The 19,719-nt window shown below is 44.7% G+C and overlaps 1 protein-coding gene across 2 annotated transcripts in view; it reads left to right on the top strand.

Annotated features, from left to right (window-relative positions):
• Positions 1 to 19,719, top strand: part of MXD4 (MAX dimerization protein 4) — a 53,806-nt gene that overhangs the window by 23,270 nt on the left and 10,817 nt on the right. For both annotated transcript variants that reach the window (XM_006259272.4, XM_006259271.4), the window contains exon 4: positions 16,594 to 16,708. In XM_006259272.4, the coding sequence (XP_006259334.1) occupies positions 16,594 to 16,708 (115 nt within the window). The remainder of the gene's footprint in view (positions 1 to 16,593; positions 16,709 to 19,719) is intronic.

Here is a 19,719-nt window from a genome sequence, read left to right as displayed (position 1 = left end):
TTGTTAATAGCCACCATCCCAGACCACAGACAGAATGAGAACTGAAGTATAGTTCAGATGTTAGCCTAACTTTAGATGGCATCATCTTCTAGCCCAGCTGTTGACACGTATGGCCTGCAGGGTACATCTGGCCCCACAGAGACGCTGGATCTGGCCCACAGAACCAGAGGGCTCTTTTTTTGTGCCCATGCCAGTACTTGGCTGCAAGGACCCAGGCTGCTAGAAGCTGTGCCACACTGCTGCTTCTCCATGCACCCTGTTCCCTGGCTGCAGTGTGGGTGCAGCTTCCAGCTGGTGGCGAGCTGTGCCTGCATCATAGCCAGGAAGCAAGAGTTGGGACAATAAGAAGAGGCATTGGTGTGGATGCAGCTTCCAGCTGCCCGGGCGCAGCTCAGTTTCCTACTAGCTGGAAGCTGCACCTGTATCGTAGCTGAGGAGTGGGGTGAGAAGTGGCAGTAGTGCGGACACGGCTCCCAGCTGCTTGGCCCTGGCATATGTGCAGGCAAAGTCCCCTGCTGCTCATGCCAAAGCTCCCAGCATGCATTGGACCAGAGCCTGGTTTTTCCAGTCCAAGGCTTAAAAAGATGGCATCAGGCATCCTTTGCACATCTTTCTGATGGTCAGAGGAATCTGAACAACTTGGGAATGGTAGTTGGAGTTTTAAAGGAGCTGTATCTTTGACTGCCTTGATACATGGAATTGGAGCTGTGTTGGTCCAGGAAAAAGGCAAGATGCAAGAGGTGGTTTTGGGGTTTGTTTATGTTAAGTGATTATTGGAGCAACTGTATAGTTGGAGGAGATGTTAGACAAACTTTCAGGCAAAAAGTGCCCTTCCTCAGGTGACACAGGTTGGTGTTTGGAGTCAGCCATAATGCCCTCAGCACTGTGTCACGTAATTCCCAGACTAGGGATGATGGAGGGTCATCCATTTAAACTTTGGTGGCTCCTATTCAAACTAAAAGCATCTTAGGACAGTGGGATGGCCGAAGCCTAGGGAAACCAGTGGAGCCAAGTTTGTCTGCAGGGAGAGGGAGCAGTGGAAAATCCCCAAGCAAAAGAAAAAGATCAAACATTAATGCTGGAATTTAAAATCCATAAAGTCTGGGAAATCTTCAGGGAGAACTCACAGGATTTACAGAGACTGGATGCTTGAGCAGGGGCTGCTCTTCATAGTAGTTTAGAGGAGAGGCTACAGGCAGGAGGAGGGATAACGGACTCAGAGGGCTCTGAGCTAGGCCAAGGAATGCTCAGGAGTGGTGAGGAAGCAGAAGTAGACTCGTGTCGGTGTTCATTATCTAGTCTTGATCTGTCTGTTTCCTGTTCTTGCTAAAGTAAAAGGTGGCCGTTCTTGAAACCCAAGCAGAGCTTGTGTCTGTCTGCTTCAGCTGTCGTGGGTGTCATGGAGCAGGCAGGCTAAATTGCCCTCAGCTGGCCCTGGTTATCTAAGTGGGCCTGGCTACCAGTGGCTAACTACCCACTACTGGCACCACATGCCTGGGTGGGTGTAGCTGCCTTTTCTGTGCAGCAGCAATTTCAATACCTAGCTGGTTACTCAAGAGGATGCATGCCTCTCTGTCTAGCCTTCGGTTTAGGACATGTTGTTCCTAGTTTCCTGGGTCCTGCTTTCAGGGTCCTGCTTTCAGGTTTTGGCCTTGCTCCTGGTGACTGCCTGCTGGTTCTTTCCTGCTGACTCCTTGTTCCAGACTCCAGCCCAGCCCCATTTTCTCCCCCTGTCTTGCTGACTTCTTGCTTGCTTTCCCTGCACCTGACTTCAGCCCAGACCTCTGTCTTCTGACTGTCTGCTACTGGCTCAGGGCCTAGTTTGATGATTGCCCAAGTTCTGGTCCTTTGTAGCTATGATTGCCTGCTCCTGACTCCCTTCCCTCCCCTGCATGTTCCAGCTCACACAGGAGTCTAGGGGCAGCTTTGGTTTTGAGGCGTAGGTCAGCTGGGCCACAAGGTCCCATTTCTGGGAAAGTGTGCTAAAAAGTGTGTCTGGGAGACTGAAGACAGGCATAGTGCTGGAGCCTACTCAGATCAAACTTCAATAGGGCACAGATCTAGCATGTTGGGACACAACTGCAGCAGTCTGGTGACTGTCCAGCCAGAGAAGCATGTCCCTGAACCGGCACCTATAGTTTCTGGGGTGCTGTGAGGGTTGTTGTGGCCCCCAGAAGCTGCTTTGATTTACCATAATCGTAATAGCAACTTTAACTTCAGGCAATGACTGCTCTCAGCTTGTCATCTTGTGTTTCATATGTACTTTTATATTGCCATTGCAGCCCTGTACACTCTCTTCATTCAGAAATTCCCTGGGTTTGCTCACTAATACATAATCTGAGAGTATCATAGAATCATAGAAAACAAGGGTAGGAAGGGACCTCAGGAGGCCCTCTAGTCCAACCCCCTGCCCAAAGCAGGACCATGCCCAACTAGATCATCCCAGCCAAGGCTTGGTCTAGCCAGGTCTTAAAAACCTCCAAGTATGGAGAATCCACAACATCTCTGGGTAACCTGTTCCAGTGCTTTACTACCCTCCTAGTGAGAGTTTTTCCTAATATCTAACCTAATATCTAAATTTTCCTTGCTGCAACTCGAGACCATTGCTCCTTGTTCTGTCATCTGCCATCACTGGGAACAGTCTAGCTCCATCCTCTTTGGAACCGCTCTTCAGGTAGGGTGCTTGTGCATTAAATATAATACACACATGATATCAGGAAATTAAAGACTTGATACGTTACCTCTTTATGCTCCTGATTAGTCTCATTCAATGAGTTTAAGGTGAAGAAGAAACATTGGATTATCTTGTCTAACTCTCTATGTGTACAGGCCCTGAAATGTCACCCACTCATGCCTGTATTGTGCCCGTTAACTTGTGTTTGATTAAAGCAGTGGTTCTCAACATTTCAGAGTATAGGGCCCCTCTATACTCCCCTTCTACGATCAGGTGACCTATCACCTGGACAAGGGAGAAGAGATTGATGTCATATATCTTGACTTCAAAAAAGCCTTTGATCTGGTTTTCCATGATCACCTCTTGGAGAAACTGGCCAATTGTCGCCTTGGGTCCTCCACAATCCACTGGCTGGAAAACTGGCTCCGGGGTCGGACCCAGAGGGTAGTAATTGATGGAAGTCACTCATCGCGGTGTCCTGTGACCAGTGGGGTCCCCCAGGGCTCTGTCCTTGGACCCATACTGTTCAACATCTTCATTAATGATGTGGACACTGGAGTCAGAAGCGGACTGGCCAAGTTCGCTGATGACACCAAACTTTGGGGCAAAGCATCCACACCAGAAGACAGGCGGGTGATCCAGGCTGACCTGGACAGGCTCAGCAAGTGGGCGGACGAGAATCTGATGGTGTTCAACGCCGATAAATGCAAGGTTCTCCACCTTGGGAAGAAAAACCTGCAGCATCCTTATAGGCTCAGCAGTGCTATGTTGGCTAGCACTATGGAAGAAAGAGACTTGGGGGTCATCATTGACCACAAGATGAACATGAGCCTGCAATGCGATGCTGCGGCTAATAAAGCGACCAAAACGCTGGCTTGCATCCATAGATGCTTCTCAAGCAAATCCCGGGACGTCATTCTCCCCTTGTACTCAGCCTTAGTGAGGCCGCAGCTGGAGTACTGCGTCCAGTTTTGGGCTCCACAATTCAAAAAGGATGTGGAGAAGCTTGAGAGAGTCCAGAGAAGAGCCACGCGCATGATCAGAGGTCAGGGAAGCAGACCCTACGATGACAGGCTGAGAGCCCTGGGGCTCTTTAGCCTGGAAAAGCGCAGGCTCAGGGGTGATCTGATGGCCACCTACAAGTTTATCAGGGGTGACCACCAGTATCTGGGGGAACGTTTGTTCACCAGAGCGCCCCAAAGGATGACAACTAGGTCGAATGGTCATAAACTACTACAAGACCGTTTCAGGCTGGACATAAGGAAGAATTTCTTTACTGTCCGAGCCCCCAAGGTCTGGAACAGCCTGCCACCGGAGGTGGTTCAAGCACCTTCATTGAACACCTTCAGGAGCAAACTGGATGCTTATCTTGCTGGGATCCTATGACCCCAGCTGACTTCCTGCCCTTTGGGCAGGGGGCTGGACTCTATGATCTTCCGAGGTCCCTTCCAGCCCTAATGTCTATGAAATCTGTGAAATCTATAACTCCTATGCATTGAGTGGTACCTCATTTCTAAAACTAATTTATTTAGGACAGTCAGTGCTTACCTCCTCACACAGGGGCCAGGTGGTCAGGGGAAAAGGCAGGGGAGGAGTAGCCTGGCACTTAACTTCTTGAAGCCACAGGGGCTGGGCAGTTGGGGAATGGCCGAGCAGGGACAAGTGTATGATTATCTCCTCACTGCCTGTGGCATCCTTAAAAGGACCTCCCAAGGCAGGGGCAGGCAGTTATTTTGGGCGGAGGGCCGCTTACCCAGTTTTGGCAGGCTGTCGAGTAGCCCCGGCCCTTGATGGGTGCCCCACCCCCTGGTCACCATCTTGGGACCAATGTTTCAGGGCCAGCGCTGGTGAGGCCCAGAGCAAGGCAGAGAAATATTAATTTTCTCCATTTTTTTAGGGGCCCTACAGGCTGGATAGAATGACCTTGCGGGCTGGATTTGGCCCATGGACCATATTTTGCCCACCCCTGTCCCAAGGACTCCAGGGTATCATGTCATCCCGATTGAGACTCACTGGGTTAAAGCAAATCTAGATTTGGCTGCAAGATTATTTGGAACTAATTGTAGGATTTGGTCCTAAATTTTAAATGCCTTCATCTTCAAGTGCCTGATAATATAGGTACACAGCTAGAGAAGCCTTGGATCTGTTTTTTGGAGGTGCTGAGTTGCCTCAGCTTTTGTTGAAGTCAAGCTTGCAAGGGCTCAATGTCTGTGAAAACTAAGCCCTAGGTGTCTTGAATTTGGCAATGAAAAATTGCACTCCACGTTAGTGGCCATTTTTGAAAATTTAAGCATTAATGCTTGAGGGATAACAGAAATATTTTTTTTCTAAAGACTATTACTAGGAGATATCAGATTCAGAACCAAAATAACAATTCATGACCACATTTGTATTGCATATTTTGTCGTGTCGACCCAACCCATGCCTCAGAGAAAATGTGATCTTAAAATATCTGCTAGCTACAATTGACTTTTATCGTATTACTCCCATTTTTTCCCTGATTTGCTGCTGGGTCAGCACTTTACTGTTATTTAGGAAGTAGTGGGAGTAACTCTCCATTTTTCCCCTGTGAGCAGCCATCAGTGATACTCATCTGTGAACTAGCTGTGAAACAACATTCTCTTGAGAAGTCTGCCAAGCACCTTCTCTCTTCTGAGACAAGTGCATCCCTTTCACAATGCAGCCAGTGTTCACCTGTCCTCAGCTTGCTTCAAACCTAGTTCCCTGAAAGCTGCTGCCAGCTTGCTGAGCTGCCAAAAATGTATGCGTTTGCGGTATCGCAGATATTTCCCTCTGTTTATGTTTGCTAAAAGATTTAGGGATAACTTCTAGTTTCACACGTATGTTCTTTATAGCATGGGCAAGTCCTAGGCTTCAGAAGGAAAAAGGCTGAAGTCCAAGTGTAGAATATGGAGCCATTATAAGGAATATTTATTTCACTCTTTCTTTGTAAGACCTGGAATAAATAAAACACATTTAAGACTATGGGATGTGAATACGTATATAATGATGCGTGTATATTCACTAGATGCATCCTTTTTTAAATAAAATAAATACATAGATTGAAACAGCAGATTCAGTCATCAGAAACTAAGGCTTTTTTTTAATTGTCTTTCATAGCTTTAAGAGATGTGAATCCTTCAAGTGGGATGCTAACTTTGAGCCAATAGATAACAATTTTAACATCAGCTTTAACTCTCATTGCTGGTTGTTCCAGTAGATCCGTGCTGCGGGCGTGCCTGTGCTGCTTGTAGTTACCCAAGTTCCAAAGGCCTTGACTTAATCTGATCCAGCTGCCAATACCTCCCGCTGCTTTCTGCACAGTTCATTGATGCAGATGCAGGCACAGTGAGCTGAAAATGTGAGAAGAAAATAAAACAAATATTAAGGAAATAAAACAGCAACAATTTCACTAATTGTCTGAATGAATTCTGGCAATTACTTGTAGTGCTATAGGAATGATGGTCCAGGAAATACGAGAGAAATGAGGTGTGTTTGGTAATAACTTTATGGGGCCTGCTGTAGAGTTGGGAGAGATGTCAGGGAAGCTTTTGGGCGCAGAAATGCCCTTCCTCAGGCCATCAAGGGCACTTTGTGCCTAAAAGCTAGTCTAATATCTCTCCCACTCCTATAGTTGATGCAGTAAAAGGCAGTTTTTCTGGAGTGCTGATCCAGAGTACCAATCCAAAGTGTACTTCATATACCTTGCTGCAGAGTCAAGTGTAAAGCCCAGAGAAGGGAATGGAAAGGGTTTGGATATGACCTCACAAGGGACCACACATACAGAATCACTTGCATCATCTTGTTTCACAATTGATCTTGCATCTATTATCAAATGTGATATTTAAGGGGCTGTTTCCTTACATAATAGTAGCAGCATGGTGGGCTACTGAGAGCACTGTTGACTTTCATTTCTTGGCTCTTGAGACACTCAACCAACTGCAAATATTTCATGCATCCAGTAGCAATCAGCAACAGCACACTGAGCATCTTGATATGGAACAATGCCTTAATACTGAGAGTGTTTTCTCCCTTTTCATTAACTTGAAATTGCTGTATAGCTGAAACCTATTTTGTAGTTTGCATGAAACTTGCATTTTATTTCAGAATGTTATGTGAAATTTTTTTTTAGAAGGCAAAAGCATTGAGATTCTTCCTGACTGAGAGCCTGTGCAGGGACATACACTAGGGACTGTGAAATGTACTGTAATTATACAATAGGTGATGGGATGTTTTATCATACTGGATACAAACATAATTCCAGGAATCCATGATTTGAGAGAAAGAGACAGACAGGCAATCACAAGGAGATAGTCCACATGTTTAATGTTGGCAGGATGAAGTATGGTGCCATTGCTATTCTAATATAGGAGAAAAGGTGGGTAAACAGTACCAAGGAGATTGGTGGTGATGGAGGGTGTCTCCTGAGGTCTAGGAGGAAACCCACCAGCCATAAAACAAGTAGGAAGAACACTTGTGTACGAGGTGCGTTTGGAAGTTTCCAGCCAGACATGATTAATTTCTAGAACTCAGAAGATGGTGTAATGCGAAATCTAAGAGGATAAAATGGAGCAGGAAAGAGAGGTTCTTTGCCAGTGTGAGCTAACCTGCTGCAGCCATCATGGGACAGCTAGAATCTCATTTGCTAGCCCAGCTGTGAGTATCCTGAAGAAATACATGTAAATGTAATTACTATGTGGGTGTGGTCATTAATAAGCTTTGTAAGTTGCTTTCTCATGTAGTTAGTATTTTGTTACAGATTTTAGAGCATTTGTTTAAAGCAACTATATAACTGCTACTGGCCTTTGGATTTAATAAAGGAATTTTAACTGAATTACTGACATGTTCAGTTGAATCCCAACACATATGGAAATAGCAGAACTTCATACTTTGACGTGCACACACTGTATGGTGTTTCACTGCAAGCTAGCAACCTTTAAAGTAGACAGATTTAAGATATGCTTTCATAGAGCCAACTTTTTCAAGTATTGATTGAATCCTTTAATTTACAGAACACATTGGAAAACTCACGTAATACTTTCAGAGGTACAAAATACCCTTAATTCACCTGTAAAAATATTATTAGACCCATACTTGCACCTCTTCTTTTTAAGGAAAATTTAACTAATTTGATGGAGATTTATAAGGTCTTCATTCAGCTATGTACTCGAGCAAGTACCTCATAGGTAGACAGTGAGAGTATTTGTAATTATATAGATGTATTTTCTATGGTAAGACTGGTTGAAATCATATGTAAAGTTTTTGCATGTTCAGTGTACAATAAAACCCTTATCACAACACATACAATGTGACCATGTGCAATATCTCAGTTGCTATGTAGACAGGCTAGAGCCATCAATTAAAAAGGGGTTAACTGTAAGAGCAAGTAAAATCAAGTTAAAACATGTAAAACCCCTATTGACTTCATACTTCAGGACTAGCCCCCTAAGCCATTGATGATTAAAGATTTAGTAATGCTTTCCAGGGGTGGGCTGTATTTTAGAAAATGCTTGTAGAATTACATTTAACAAGAATATGAATAAAAACACAGCTTACCTTGGCAGATTATCACATGAACCTGATTTTTTTTCTGTTGGTTAACTTACTTCAACTGAAGCCTTCACATTACATTTATCCAGCTATTTGCATTTCATAAATAATAAGTGCAACTATCTTCCTATTAGGAAATGTTTTCAGTATTGTGAGTGTCTGTCTCATGCCTATCCTGGCCATGGAGCGTGATCATTGTGACATTCCCTTCAGGAAGAAAACCTGGCCATTAATCATCTCAGTGTCTTTGAAAGAGAGAGAGGCACAAACCGTATCTCTGTTCCAAATTCCCCTGAACTCTGGCTGCAGGTATTTGGATTCAGATTTGAACATCTCAGTTCAGAGCTATGTCTGTTTTGAACCCGAGCATGTTTTTAGAAATGTTTATTCACTAAGCAACAGTGAAAGAGCTAGTAACAAGTGCTCTGAACTCAAGTTATTCAGAGACTGAGCACTGGGATTGACACAAATTTTAAGGGTAGGAAAAATGTGGCTACAATCTAAGAGAAGGGATTGTATTCTGTTTGATCATTACTGTACAATTACCCAGAGTTCAATGTGTAATCTGTTGCTTCCTCGAGCTTTATTTGGAGCCTCCTGTTCATGTGCATTGCCTATAATAACTCTCTCTAAAGTGGACTTTTCTGTATCACACTGTCATGTATCTTGCACACAAAGATGGGCAGAATTTGGACAAAATGTTCTAAAGCCATGTTTGCCCAAGAGATTTGGGATCATTAGACAAGATTGGTTTAAGATCAAAAAGGTTCAGTTTGTCTAGTTTTTCATCTGAGACCCATTTCAGGTTGGGGCCTTACATTTACTGGCCCTACTCTCACTCATTTAATCTGCAGTATCGCTGGAGGTCTTTGTCTCAAATATCGCACGGTTTTCAGAAGTAAATATTGGGAGGTTTCAAAAAGTCACCCTGGTATGCTGGGATGGTGAGAAGACTAGCCGAACCATTTCAGGTAGTCCCACTTTTATATTAATGCTAAAGTGGTACTTGGGTGTGAGCCTAAAACATTTCTAGCCATGTTCTCTAGCGCGCACACGACTTTTCTGCTTACTCTACTACATTATTGCTTGAGCTGCTCCAGAAATGTTTGAGAGACTTAAAACCGTTGTCTGTTGGTGGAATTAATGAGCCATTTATAAAACAGCTTCAGTTAGAACAATTTAAAACTAGTTAAGAGTCATAGTATACACAAAAGTTACATGGGCCTACCCCATTTTTTAGGGTTGTAATGCTTTGAAGTGGTCCCGAAATCCATTTAGTGAAAACAGGTCAGGCCGGCATACGCCTAAAACCTGGTGTGCACTCTAGTTCTGATATGACACTGACTTAGCTAAGCCAGTTCTCAAACCCTTTAGAAGATTTCCTGTGTGTGGAGTGCCTGTTGGAAACAGAACAACTTCCAGCAATGCTGCCTGCCCCTCCATGCATGCAGCGAAGGAGTGTGTTGGGTTTTTGCTGGTTTTTACAGCCCTGGATGGAATTTACTTATGTTTTTGTTTGTAAGTTCTGACACTTGGTAAGAACACTGTTTTATTGCTGTTGCTCTAAGCCATATGTGTGCCTGAATGCTGTTCATATGCCAATACATAGTATATTTTTCTTTATCTGAAGCCTGTATAGCATGTATTCAGCCTTGTATGTGAAAGGTTTTAGCTAAATTGCATGCAGGGGCTAATAACATGGGCTCATACAGTTCCTTCTTCAAAGTGATACTACCCTGATCAGCAGAATTATTATGCTAGAGCTACTAGTACTTTTGTTAGGCATCCAGGTTGTAGCCATATTGGTCTAGAAGCAAAGGGAATCAGAACTCATGGTAGAGGTGATATCTTTTATTAGACCAACTAGATATTTGCAAAATTAAACAAATATTTTTGCAAAAATCTAGTTGGTCTAATAAAAGATACCACCTCTCTCATGAGTTCTAATTACTAGTACTTTTGAGCATGTATACATGTGCTTGGGGGCAGGGGGAGGGTTTTAATTAGAGTGGCTCCCAGGAACCGCTCTAATTAAAACGCCTGCAGCATCTTGTGTATTCAGCATCCTTTGCTTCAAAATAGCGGCAGAGGCACTTGAACTAAAGCTTATTCGATGAGCTGTCATTTTGAAACGCGGGGACGCTGACTACGTGTGACAGCGAGGCTGAAGGAGTGTTCTAATTAGAATGCTCCAGCAGACTCGATTAATCGAGTATGTTCTGACATGTTTAATTAGAACACGTTGGAGCAGATGTCCAGTGTGGCAGAATGCCATCACGGTATCTCCCCAAACTCTGCTATCAGGCTTATCACCTGTCTGTCAGTTTGGTTGCCTTGGTCACTGCGGTGGGCAGGCAGTCCTCCCCCATCTGTTTCATGTAACCCTGAGTTGTAACCTGAGCTGGAAACATTCCTGGGGGGGATGACCTGCTCCTGTGGACATGAGAAGCTATAGGTAGCCAAGGGGGTAACTCCACGTCTCTATGGTTTGGGCACTTACCGCATGGCAAGAGGGCAGGTGATCAGTATTGCTTTTTAAACTGATAGGTTGGCATCAGAAACACCTGCCTGATTGGACCTGGAAGGTGAGGTCACTTTAAAGCACCAGGCATCAGCCAGTGGGGCTGATTCTGGTGGGAACTTAGTCTTGAGGTCATGATAGGGATAAATAGGGTCCCATCTTCCTGGAGAGAGCAGGGAGAGAGCTTCCATGCTGGAGCCCTAGGGTTCCTGGGGGAGAGAAGAAGAGCAGCTGTACGCTGCAGCCCTCTCCATCTCTCTCTCGAAACTGGACACACAAGAAACTGCCTGCCTCTAGAGGAAAGCTGCCAGCCTCTGGATGATACTTGTGAGTAAGTTACTTGAGATCTATCTAGATATAGCTTGCAGCACAGCAGTTGTGTAATCAACAGCTACTAGGCCACACTGTTTGCTCAAAGGTTATTCTTTGATATTGCTGTATCCTGTATCTTACCCCAAGCCTTCCTTCTGTACGAATAAAGTTTGCCTCCGAGCATAGCGTGGGAGATTTATTGAGAGAGGGACTGGGTTATGTCTTGGTGTGCCCTTGGTCCAGCCAACTAAGGGAGGCTACTATTTAGGCTTCAGGCTAAAGGAAGCACCCCAAGTTCTGGCATTGGGTCGAGCACTCCCTAGTACTACAAGGCCTGTGTTTCCCAGGGGGCACAGGGGCAAGGACAGTCCAGATCCTGGGTGGTGGCAGCAGTACCTCCAGGTTTGCACGTATGTTCCAGGAAGGGGGGCGGCCAGACATGAGGTGCCCCAGGGGAGGCACTCGGACCTTGGTAGGTGGACGGGCACAGTGAGGTGGGTGGCTCAGCACAGGAGCCCCCGCCTACAGGCCTGCCACACTTGCACGTGTACAGGCACCCTTTGTTATTGGGAGGCATGTACAGCAGGTCTTTTTAGACTTGCAGTCATTGGTTGTGAAGCATAGCATCCACCTTTCTGTTCTGTAAATGTGCGCACGCATCTGTGAGAACAGTTTAATTTTTTAGTGTCAAGGATATCAGTGTATACGTGTGCATTAGAAATCCGTTTGAGGAAATCTCAACTTCTAGGCATTAAGCCAGCTTCCAGCAAGTGGAAATTTCATTTACGTGGATGTGTAACACATGTGGACACCAAGCTGTCTCTGAAATTATCCACTAGTTGGGATATTTACCAAGTTTGTGGGGTTCAGTAATTCCTTATATTAAGCTTTTAAGGAACTGTAATTTCTGTTTATCAGGTGATATCCAGAGCCCACTCCTGAGGATACATTAGCATCTAAAGCACTGGAAATCTCTGCTATATTTGGACAGAAAAGATGCATAACGTTCAAGCCACTCTCCTGCTACAGCTAAAATACAAGCAGTTGCAGTCACAACTCGTTGTTCGCCCTTGTGCTTTCACCACTCGGCCTTGTTTCTGTGGCAGTGCTGGGGATTCAGTCTTTGGGATCCTGGCTAGATTGCTAACTGTCTGTGAGTAGCTGTGGCCAGGATAGTTTCTTTCCATCTGCATGTAGCAGTAAGAGTGAACTTCTATAGATACCAGAACTTATCTGTATGTCTTGCCCAAAGCTTGTGCTCCATGTGGATATACACCTAAAGCAGTGGTCTTCAACCTTTTCAAACTCAAGGCATCTGGGCTAAGTACAGACAACACATTACTCAGTCACTTTGAGGTCTTATTGGTTTTGGCTTATTTTCAAGGTAGAATTTGAGGTGTTTTGACTTATAAAGTACTATCTAGCTTGATCCATGATTATCTTTAAGATACTTCTCTTGCTCTGGGTGGTATTGATTCATGGAGGTAAACAAGCTGCCGGCTCCCTGTTACAAAAGAGAAAGCACTGCGGGTAAGGCTATTCCACGACAGTTAGTCTCTACTGGACCTTGTTTCCCCATCAGTGTGATCAGGCTTTTCCAGGACTTCCTGATGGGGGAAATATGGAGTAATTCCTTGTGGGACCATAATAATTAAGACAGGTTTTATTTGAAATATGCACATTGTGTGTAGCTAGTTATAGGCTATTGTGTTTTATTTTGTGTGTGGGCTGGCTGCATATCTTACTTAAATAAGGATATTTAAATTTATGCTTTGAAACCCTATATAGCTTCAGGGGTTGGGGAGGTGCTATCCTAAGTCTAAAAGCTTGACAAAAATCTGAGGGTTTATTTGTGGAAGTCTGAAGCTAGGACAAGCCTTCCAAGTTAATCATGATGGCAAGGACCAGTTTCCTCGTGTTACAAGATACACTGTAGATTATTAGCATTGAAGACATTTTAAAGCTGTAATTGTTTGTGTTTCATTTCCTTTTTATACTTTTTCTCAGTGATCAGTGAATATAGTCTATTTAGTTTCCAGTAGAGTTGCAGTGGAGCTGTGATGGTCTAGGACATATGCAAGAAGCAAGGACAGATTTTCTGGTCGATGGTTGGGAGATGTTAGACAAGCTTTGGGGCACAAAATACCTTCACATTGTGCCCCAAAACATGTCTAATATCTTTCCCAACTAGGCAGTGAGTCCAATGAAAGATAAAGCCAAAAAAACCTTGCTGCTCTGTTTCTGTCAGATTTTCCTACTGGCTCATATGATGCTGCAGTATCTGAACTGGACATATAGCACAAAGCAATGAACACTTGAAAAGAAGTAAAGCTATTTCTGCTGGCACCCCATAACATTTCTGTTGGTTTTGCAGCTGACAGGGTTGAAGTAGCAAAACGTTACTTTGTCACTAGGTCAGCAGAAATTTTTCTGAACTTCTTTAGAGAAAGGGACTGAGTAAGTATGTTGGAAACAACTCTTGCTTACAGTTCTGTCATTTTACGGGAATTAGCTGCTGTAAGCCGATGGGTGTAAATCATTTGATTTATCTTCACCATTACTGTTCCATTCTCCTCTTTGTCACTGCATCTTCCTTCCCCTCGGCTGTTCTCTTCTGCTATCTAATGTAAGTAGACTAAAGCTGCTGATGCATCCAAATTTCACTCCGGGTGCACACAAATAATTATGTGCAAATTTAGAGGTTATTTCTGAACCCACTTTAGTGGGGGCTGTGCTAGTGCCAGCCATGGGCCCCTGGGTTGCCGGGCTTCATTTAGTGCAGGGCTGTCCAACTTCTAAGCAGCTGAGGGCTGCATGACCTGGGGGGCTGCACGAGTGCCAGCCGCGGGCCCCCAGGTTACAACCGCCTCCCCCACTCCCAGCACCTCTGCACACTGTGTGCAGGCAGCCTCCGCCCCCACATCACTGTACTGTGTGCTCGGATGGTATCCCCCACCCTGCACCACGTGTCCCCACCTCGGCTCCACCAATGCGGTGAGCTGCGCCACCTTTTGTGGGCTGCAGGTGGCCTGCGGGCCATCAGTTGGACAGCCCTGATTTAGTCCATGAAGCAAATTCTTAACATTTAAGCCATCTTTTAAGGTTACTGATGAGCAGCAAATAGAAAAAAAAATATCGGCCAGAGTAGTGCTTCCTGCCACTCTCACCAAGTTTTGTAACGTCTGGGACCTGTCTAAAGAAGCATCCAGATTTTGATTCAGCAGCTCCTCACACGGCACTGTTTCATGGGGATTCACCTGTGCTTTGAGACACAACCAAGCAGGTTGTAGAACGGGGGCCATGTTCATTGTTTCTTCTTTGTAAAGTTTAGAGTATGAATTTTATAAACGAATACAGACGAAGCATCTTTTGCCATTTCTTCCCTTCCCCCAATGAATCATGTTTTTCACCATTCTTATTTCTTGAGTGGCCTGAAGAAGGAAAACGTATGTCATGAGTGTCATTATAATTCACACAATGTATTGGTTACTGATTTGTACAAATTGACATGCAATCAATTAAATGTAAGGAATGCAATATAAGTATTTAGTCACATAAAAGCATGGAACAGTCATTCTTGACAATTATCTGTATTTTAATAGGTTTGAAACAAAAACAGCCTTTTCTCCATGTTTCTCTCCAGTCCTTGTTCATGCAAATTACAATGGACCAGATGTCACCTTCTCAGCTATAATAAATTGTCTTGGGCTGTAGCTTAAATACGGATGTTGAACACTTGTTTTCAGTAGTTATTAAAGAAAAAAAAAACCAAAGAAAAGGGAAAGTAATTTTTGACCAGAAGCATATAATTAACATGCAAAGAATGTTTGAATGAATGTAGCTGATAGCAGAATTGAAATGAACCCCTTCCCCCCCGGAAGTGGTGATTCATTGCACACTTGTAATTTCTTTTATTTATTCTTATTATTGCCTTTGAGACTTAGGCATCCTCAAATCTATTAAGCCTTCAATCTTTCCTGATGTTAGAAATACCCTTTTGTACTAATATATATGAAGAGTGATGATTTTAATTTCTTACTGAGATAACAGACTGACAGAAAAGGGCAGAATATTACAAACATTGCTCATGTAATCACTTATATAAGATGTATCCTTTTCATTGTAAAGACACATGGTAGCTCCATATTGCTGCTTGTTCAGTTGCATGTACAAAATAGGAGGTATTTTTAAATGCTGAAATATACTCTTGAAATACTGTTTTGTTTTGTCACTTGCCTTGTTTTAGATTTTGAAGTAAAATATTTTGTGGATTATTCTGTATGTCTATTGCCAGTCTTTTGATGAAAGAAAATACTGAATGCATTAAACAACTACAGAATACCATCCTGTACATGTTTATCTTATCTTTCCTGGTGAATTTAGTATTATTTAAAGGCGTGTGTGCATGACAGTTTAAAGCAGGCTAAATGCTTTTGCACCGCTTTAATGGTGTCAGTGTTTGCATACCTCAGCGGCATATTGCGCATTTAATTCCAGCCACTGTAGGAAATTCACAGTGTAATGTGCCTTAAATAACTCCGTGGCTCTGCAAGAAGCCCTGCAGGCAGCCTGGCAGCAGCCTGGGCAGGCAGGCTCCACCCAAGAAAAGCGGCGAGCCTGATCTATAGCCCCCCCGCCCCCCCCAAGCCTGCCTGCCTACCTGAACAGCGTGGGGGTCCAGTGCTTTCCTCCGCAGCTGCGGTGCCCCCGGGACCACCCAAGACAGGTGCCTGCAGGTGGGTGGGTGCCGCCGGCGGGGGAATGCGCCGCTGCCGCAGAGAGAAGCACCAGCCCCTCTGCAGCCCAGGGACTGCTTCACCCACTGGCAGCTCACCCTCCCCTCCTCACCAGAAAGGCAGGGGGTGTTTTTTAAAACCCAGCACTTCAGTTTAGGGCCCCCGTTTTGTCTACACATGCTCTTAAGAGAGAGGACAGGGAGTTGTGGCTATGAGCAGTGTTGCTTACAAAGGAATACTGTAGCAAGCATGAAAATGCAACAGAGCTGGAGTTTTTCTTCCCTTACATTTTTGTTGTAAACACCATTCTTGATGTATAGCTGGAGTCAGGTATCCTTGTTAGAGGGGTATGGTGGGTCAGTAGTAAAAGGGCATAGGAATGGGAGCCAAGAGATAAAGCATTTTCTCTCATTTCCTTTGAAACTATGTGAGAAACTCATTCTGAATTCAGGAGGAGTTCCATACTGAGCCCCTCACTTCTTGTCCTTGCTCTGCCACTGATGTGGTTATTTACTTGAATTATTCCATCTCTCTCTGCCTGTTTCCTCCACCGATAAAATGGGGATAGTCGAATAAACTCAGCTTTTTTTAAATGCTCTGAGATCTGGGTATAAAAAGCACTGCAGAAGGGCCAAGCATTATTATTTTTCAAGTGACCTTTGGGGCCTGATGCTTTGCCAAAGGGAGGGGAAAGGAAGCCACCGTTGTTGAGTCGAGTTCGAAGCAGATGGTATTTGCATACAGGATGTGCTTCTAGAGGGTCGATTTGCTACAACGTTCTTTGTTTTTAATAATTTCAGACGGGCTAAACTGCGGCTATATTTGGAACAGCTAAAGCAGCTTGTGCCTCTTGGGCCAGACAGCACCAGACACACCACTTTAAGTCTGTTGAAAAGAGCTAAGATGCATATCAAGGTAAAATCATCCACCCACATTTTGTTTTCTTCAAATTTAAGATTTTGTATCTGCTGAAAAGGTACCATCTTTGATTTGTGCCCACAAAAGGATTTCCTTGAGTTACTGCATCCAAGTATTGTTTTATTTCAAGTGAGAGGTTAAAATGGACTCTGCTGTTCCAAGCCTATGAAATGGTGATTTCTTTTCAGTCTCTAATGGGTTATATTTTGTCTTACAACAATTATACCTAATTCAGTAATGGCCAGTCTGATTTTTTTTGAAGGACTGGGGCAGACTGATTTGCAACTGCGTTACTTTTAGTTAAAACAAGCTACTCAACTGAAAGTTGAAATAACTAATGGAGCGGAAAGGATTATGGCTATTAGTAACACTATGTGCCCTGTACCTTGATGACTAGATCTTCCAGTGTTTGAAATTCATTTAAAAGAATGAAAAAGAAATTAAGGCTCTGCTTTCTGAGCATTTTATCTGGTTTTCCATTGAATATAAAAAAAATCTTAAAAAAAATATTTTCTGGCTTTCCATCTAGTTCTATAGCCACTCCCTTGGTCCTTGTTTTTGGAAGAGCGGGGTTTACAATATATCTTCTAGGCAATATAATACTACTACTACTAATAATAATAAATCTGCAAAAATCCAAATGGAGCCTGCTCTTGTGCAGCATTCATTCAATGCAGCCAGTGGGAGGGGAAAATAGAATTGTTGTCAGACATTAGACATATACTTAAGCCAAACCATCCCTATTAGTAACAAATGCACCAAGCTATCTTCTCAACTGCTATACATTGGTGTAAGTCCTTTTCCCTCAACACACCTGTGCCTATTTACACCAGCTGGCCTCTCCAGGTTTATAATTCAGATTAAAGTGAATGAGCTGAACATGCTTTGTGTTTTGGCCTGCCAGTGATATTCCCTACTTAAGCCTGTGTACCATGGACTGCAGAACTAGGCTTTGTTTTTCAAAGGCCCTCTCTACACGTTACATGTATTACACAATTAACTGGTTAATTGTGCAATTAATTTAGACCAGCTCCATGTGCAGCTGACCAGGGGAGGGATGGGGGGGCAGGCATGTGACCTGGCTACTTGCCAGTGTAGGGGAAGCCCCAGTTCCCCTGCACTGGCAATAATGCATGATTGGACCTCACGTTGGATCCCACAGTCATGCTTCCTGCCATGAATGTGTGGTATGGCAAGAGGCATGATTACGTGGATTGTGCATCAGGTGCTATCATACCTTTACCTGGATGTCTAAAGGGGCCCAAAGTGACACATTTGTGAGATTCATAGATGTTAGGGTCGGAAGGGACCTCAATAGATCATCGAGTCCGACCCCCTGCATAGGCAGGAAGGAGTGCTGGGTCTAGATGACCCCAGCTAGATGCTTATCTAGCCTCCTCTTGAAGACCCCCAGGGTAGGGGAGAGCACCACCTCCCTTGGGAGCCCGTTCCAGACCTTGGCCACTCGAACTGTGAAGAAGTTCTTCCTGATGTCCAATCTAAATCTGCTCTCTGCTAGCTTGTGGCCATTATTTCTTGTAACCCCTGGGGGCGCCTTGGTGAATAAAACCTCACCAGTTCCCTTCTGTGCCCCCGTGATGAACTTATAGGCAGCCACAAGGTCGCCTCTCAACCTTCTCTTGCAGAGGCTGAAGAGGTCCAGGTGCCACAGTCTCTCCTCATAGGGCTTGTCCTGCAAGCCCTTAACCATACGAGTGGCCCTTCTCTGGACCCTCTCCAGGTTATCCACATCCCTCTCGAAGTGCGGCACCCAACGTCACACGCAGTACTCCAACTGCGGTCTGACCAGTGCCCGATAGAGGGGAATTATCACATCCTTGGTTCTGTTCATCATGCATCTGCTGATGCACGATAAAGTGCCGTTAGCTTTTCTGATGACTTCGTCACACTGATGACTCATGTTCATCTTGGAGTCCACTAGGACTCCAAGATCCCTTTCCGCTTCCGTGCCTCCAAGCAGGTCATTTCCTAGGCAGTAGGTGTGCACATTTTTCCTCCCTAGGTGCAGCACTTTGCATTTCTCCTTGTTGAATTGCATTCTGTTGTTTTCTACCCATATGTCCAACCTGTCCAGGTCTGCTTGTAGTTGTTCCCTGCCCTCCGGCGTGTCCACTTCTCCCCACAGCTTTGTGTCATCCGCAGACTTGGACAGAGTACACTTCACTCCCTTGTCCAATCGCTGATGAAGACATTGAAGAGTATCGGTCCAAGGACCGAGCCCTGCGGGACCCCACTGCCCACACCCTTCCAGGTCAATACCGACCCATCCACTACCACTCTCTGGGTGCAACCCTCTAGCCAATTGGCCACCCACTGGACCATGCAGTCATCCAAGTCACAGCCTCTTAACTTGTTCACTGGTATGGGGTGGGATACCGTATCGAAGGCCTTCCTGAAGTCTAAGTAAACGACGTCAACTCCTACTCCTGCGTCCAGGTGTTTTGTAACCTGGTCATAAAAAGAGACTAGATTAGTCAGGCACGATCTGCCTGCTATGAACCCGTGCTGGTTTCCCCTCAGCATAATTTGCCCTGCCGGGCTCTCGCAAATGTGAGCCTTGATAATTTTTTCAAAGACTTTGCCAAGGATGGAGGTGAGACTGACTGGCCTATAGTTGCCCGGGTCCTCCTTCCTCCCCTTCTTGAAAATGGGGACCACAATGGCCCTTTTCCAGTCCTCTGGGACCTGGCCCGTGTGCCATGAGTGTTCAGATATTCCCGCCAGTGGCTCTGCAGTGATGTCAGCCAGTGCCTTCAGCACCCTCGGATGGAGCTCATCCAGGCCTGCCGGAGGTGAGGTGAGCCCTTGACTCTCATTCAGGCCAGTAACAAAGCTAGGGATAGATTGCCTTTTTCTGTTCTGCTCCCTGATCCATCTGGACCTGATGGTCACTGGTGGTCCAAAACCCTAGAGGTTCTTTTATTTATTTATTTATTAAGATGTAGCTTGAGCATCCTGTTACTTAACTGTTTCTCTCCAGCAGGACT

The sequence above is a fragment of the Alligator mississippiensis genome, chromosome 2 (genome assembly GCF_030867095.1).
Source record: "Alligator mississippiensis isolate rAllMis1 chromosome 2, rAllMis1, whole genome shotgun sequence".
Lineage (NCBI taxonomy): Eukaryota > Metazoa > Chordata > Crocodylia > Alligatoridae > Alligator > Alligator mississippiensis.
This window is presented reverse-complemented; position numbering and strand designations above follow the sequence as displayed.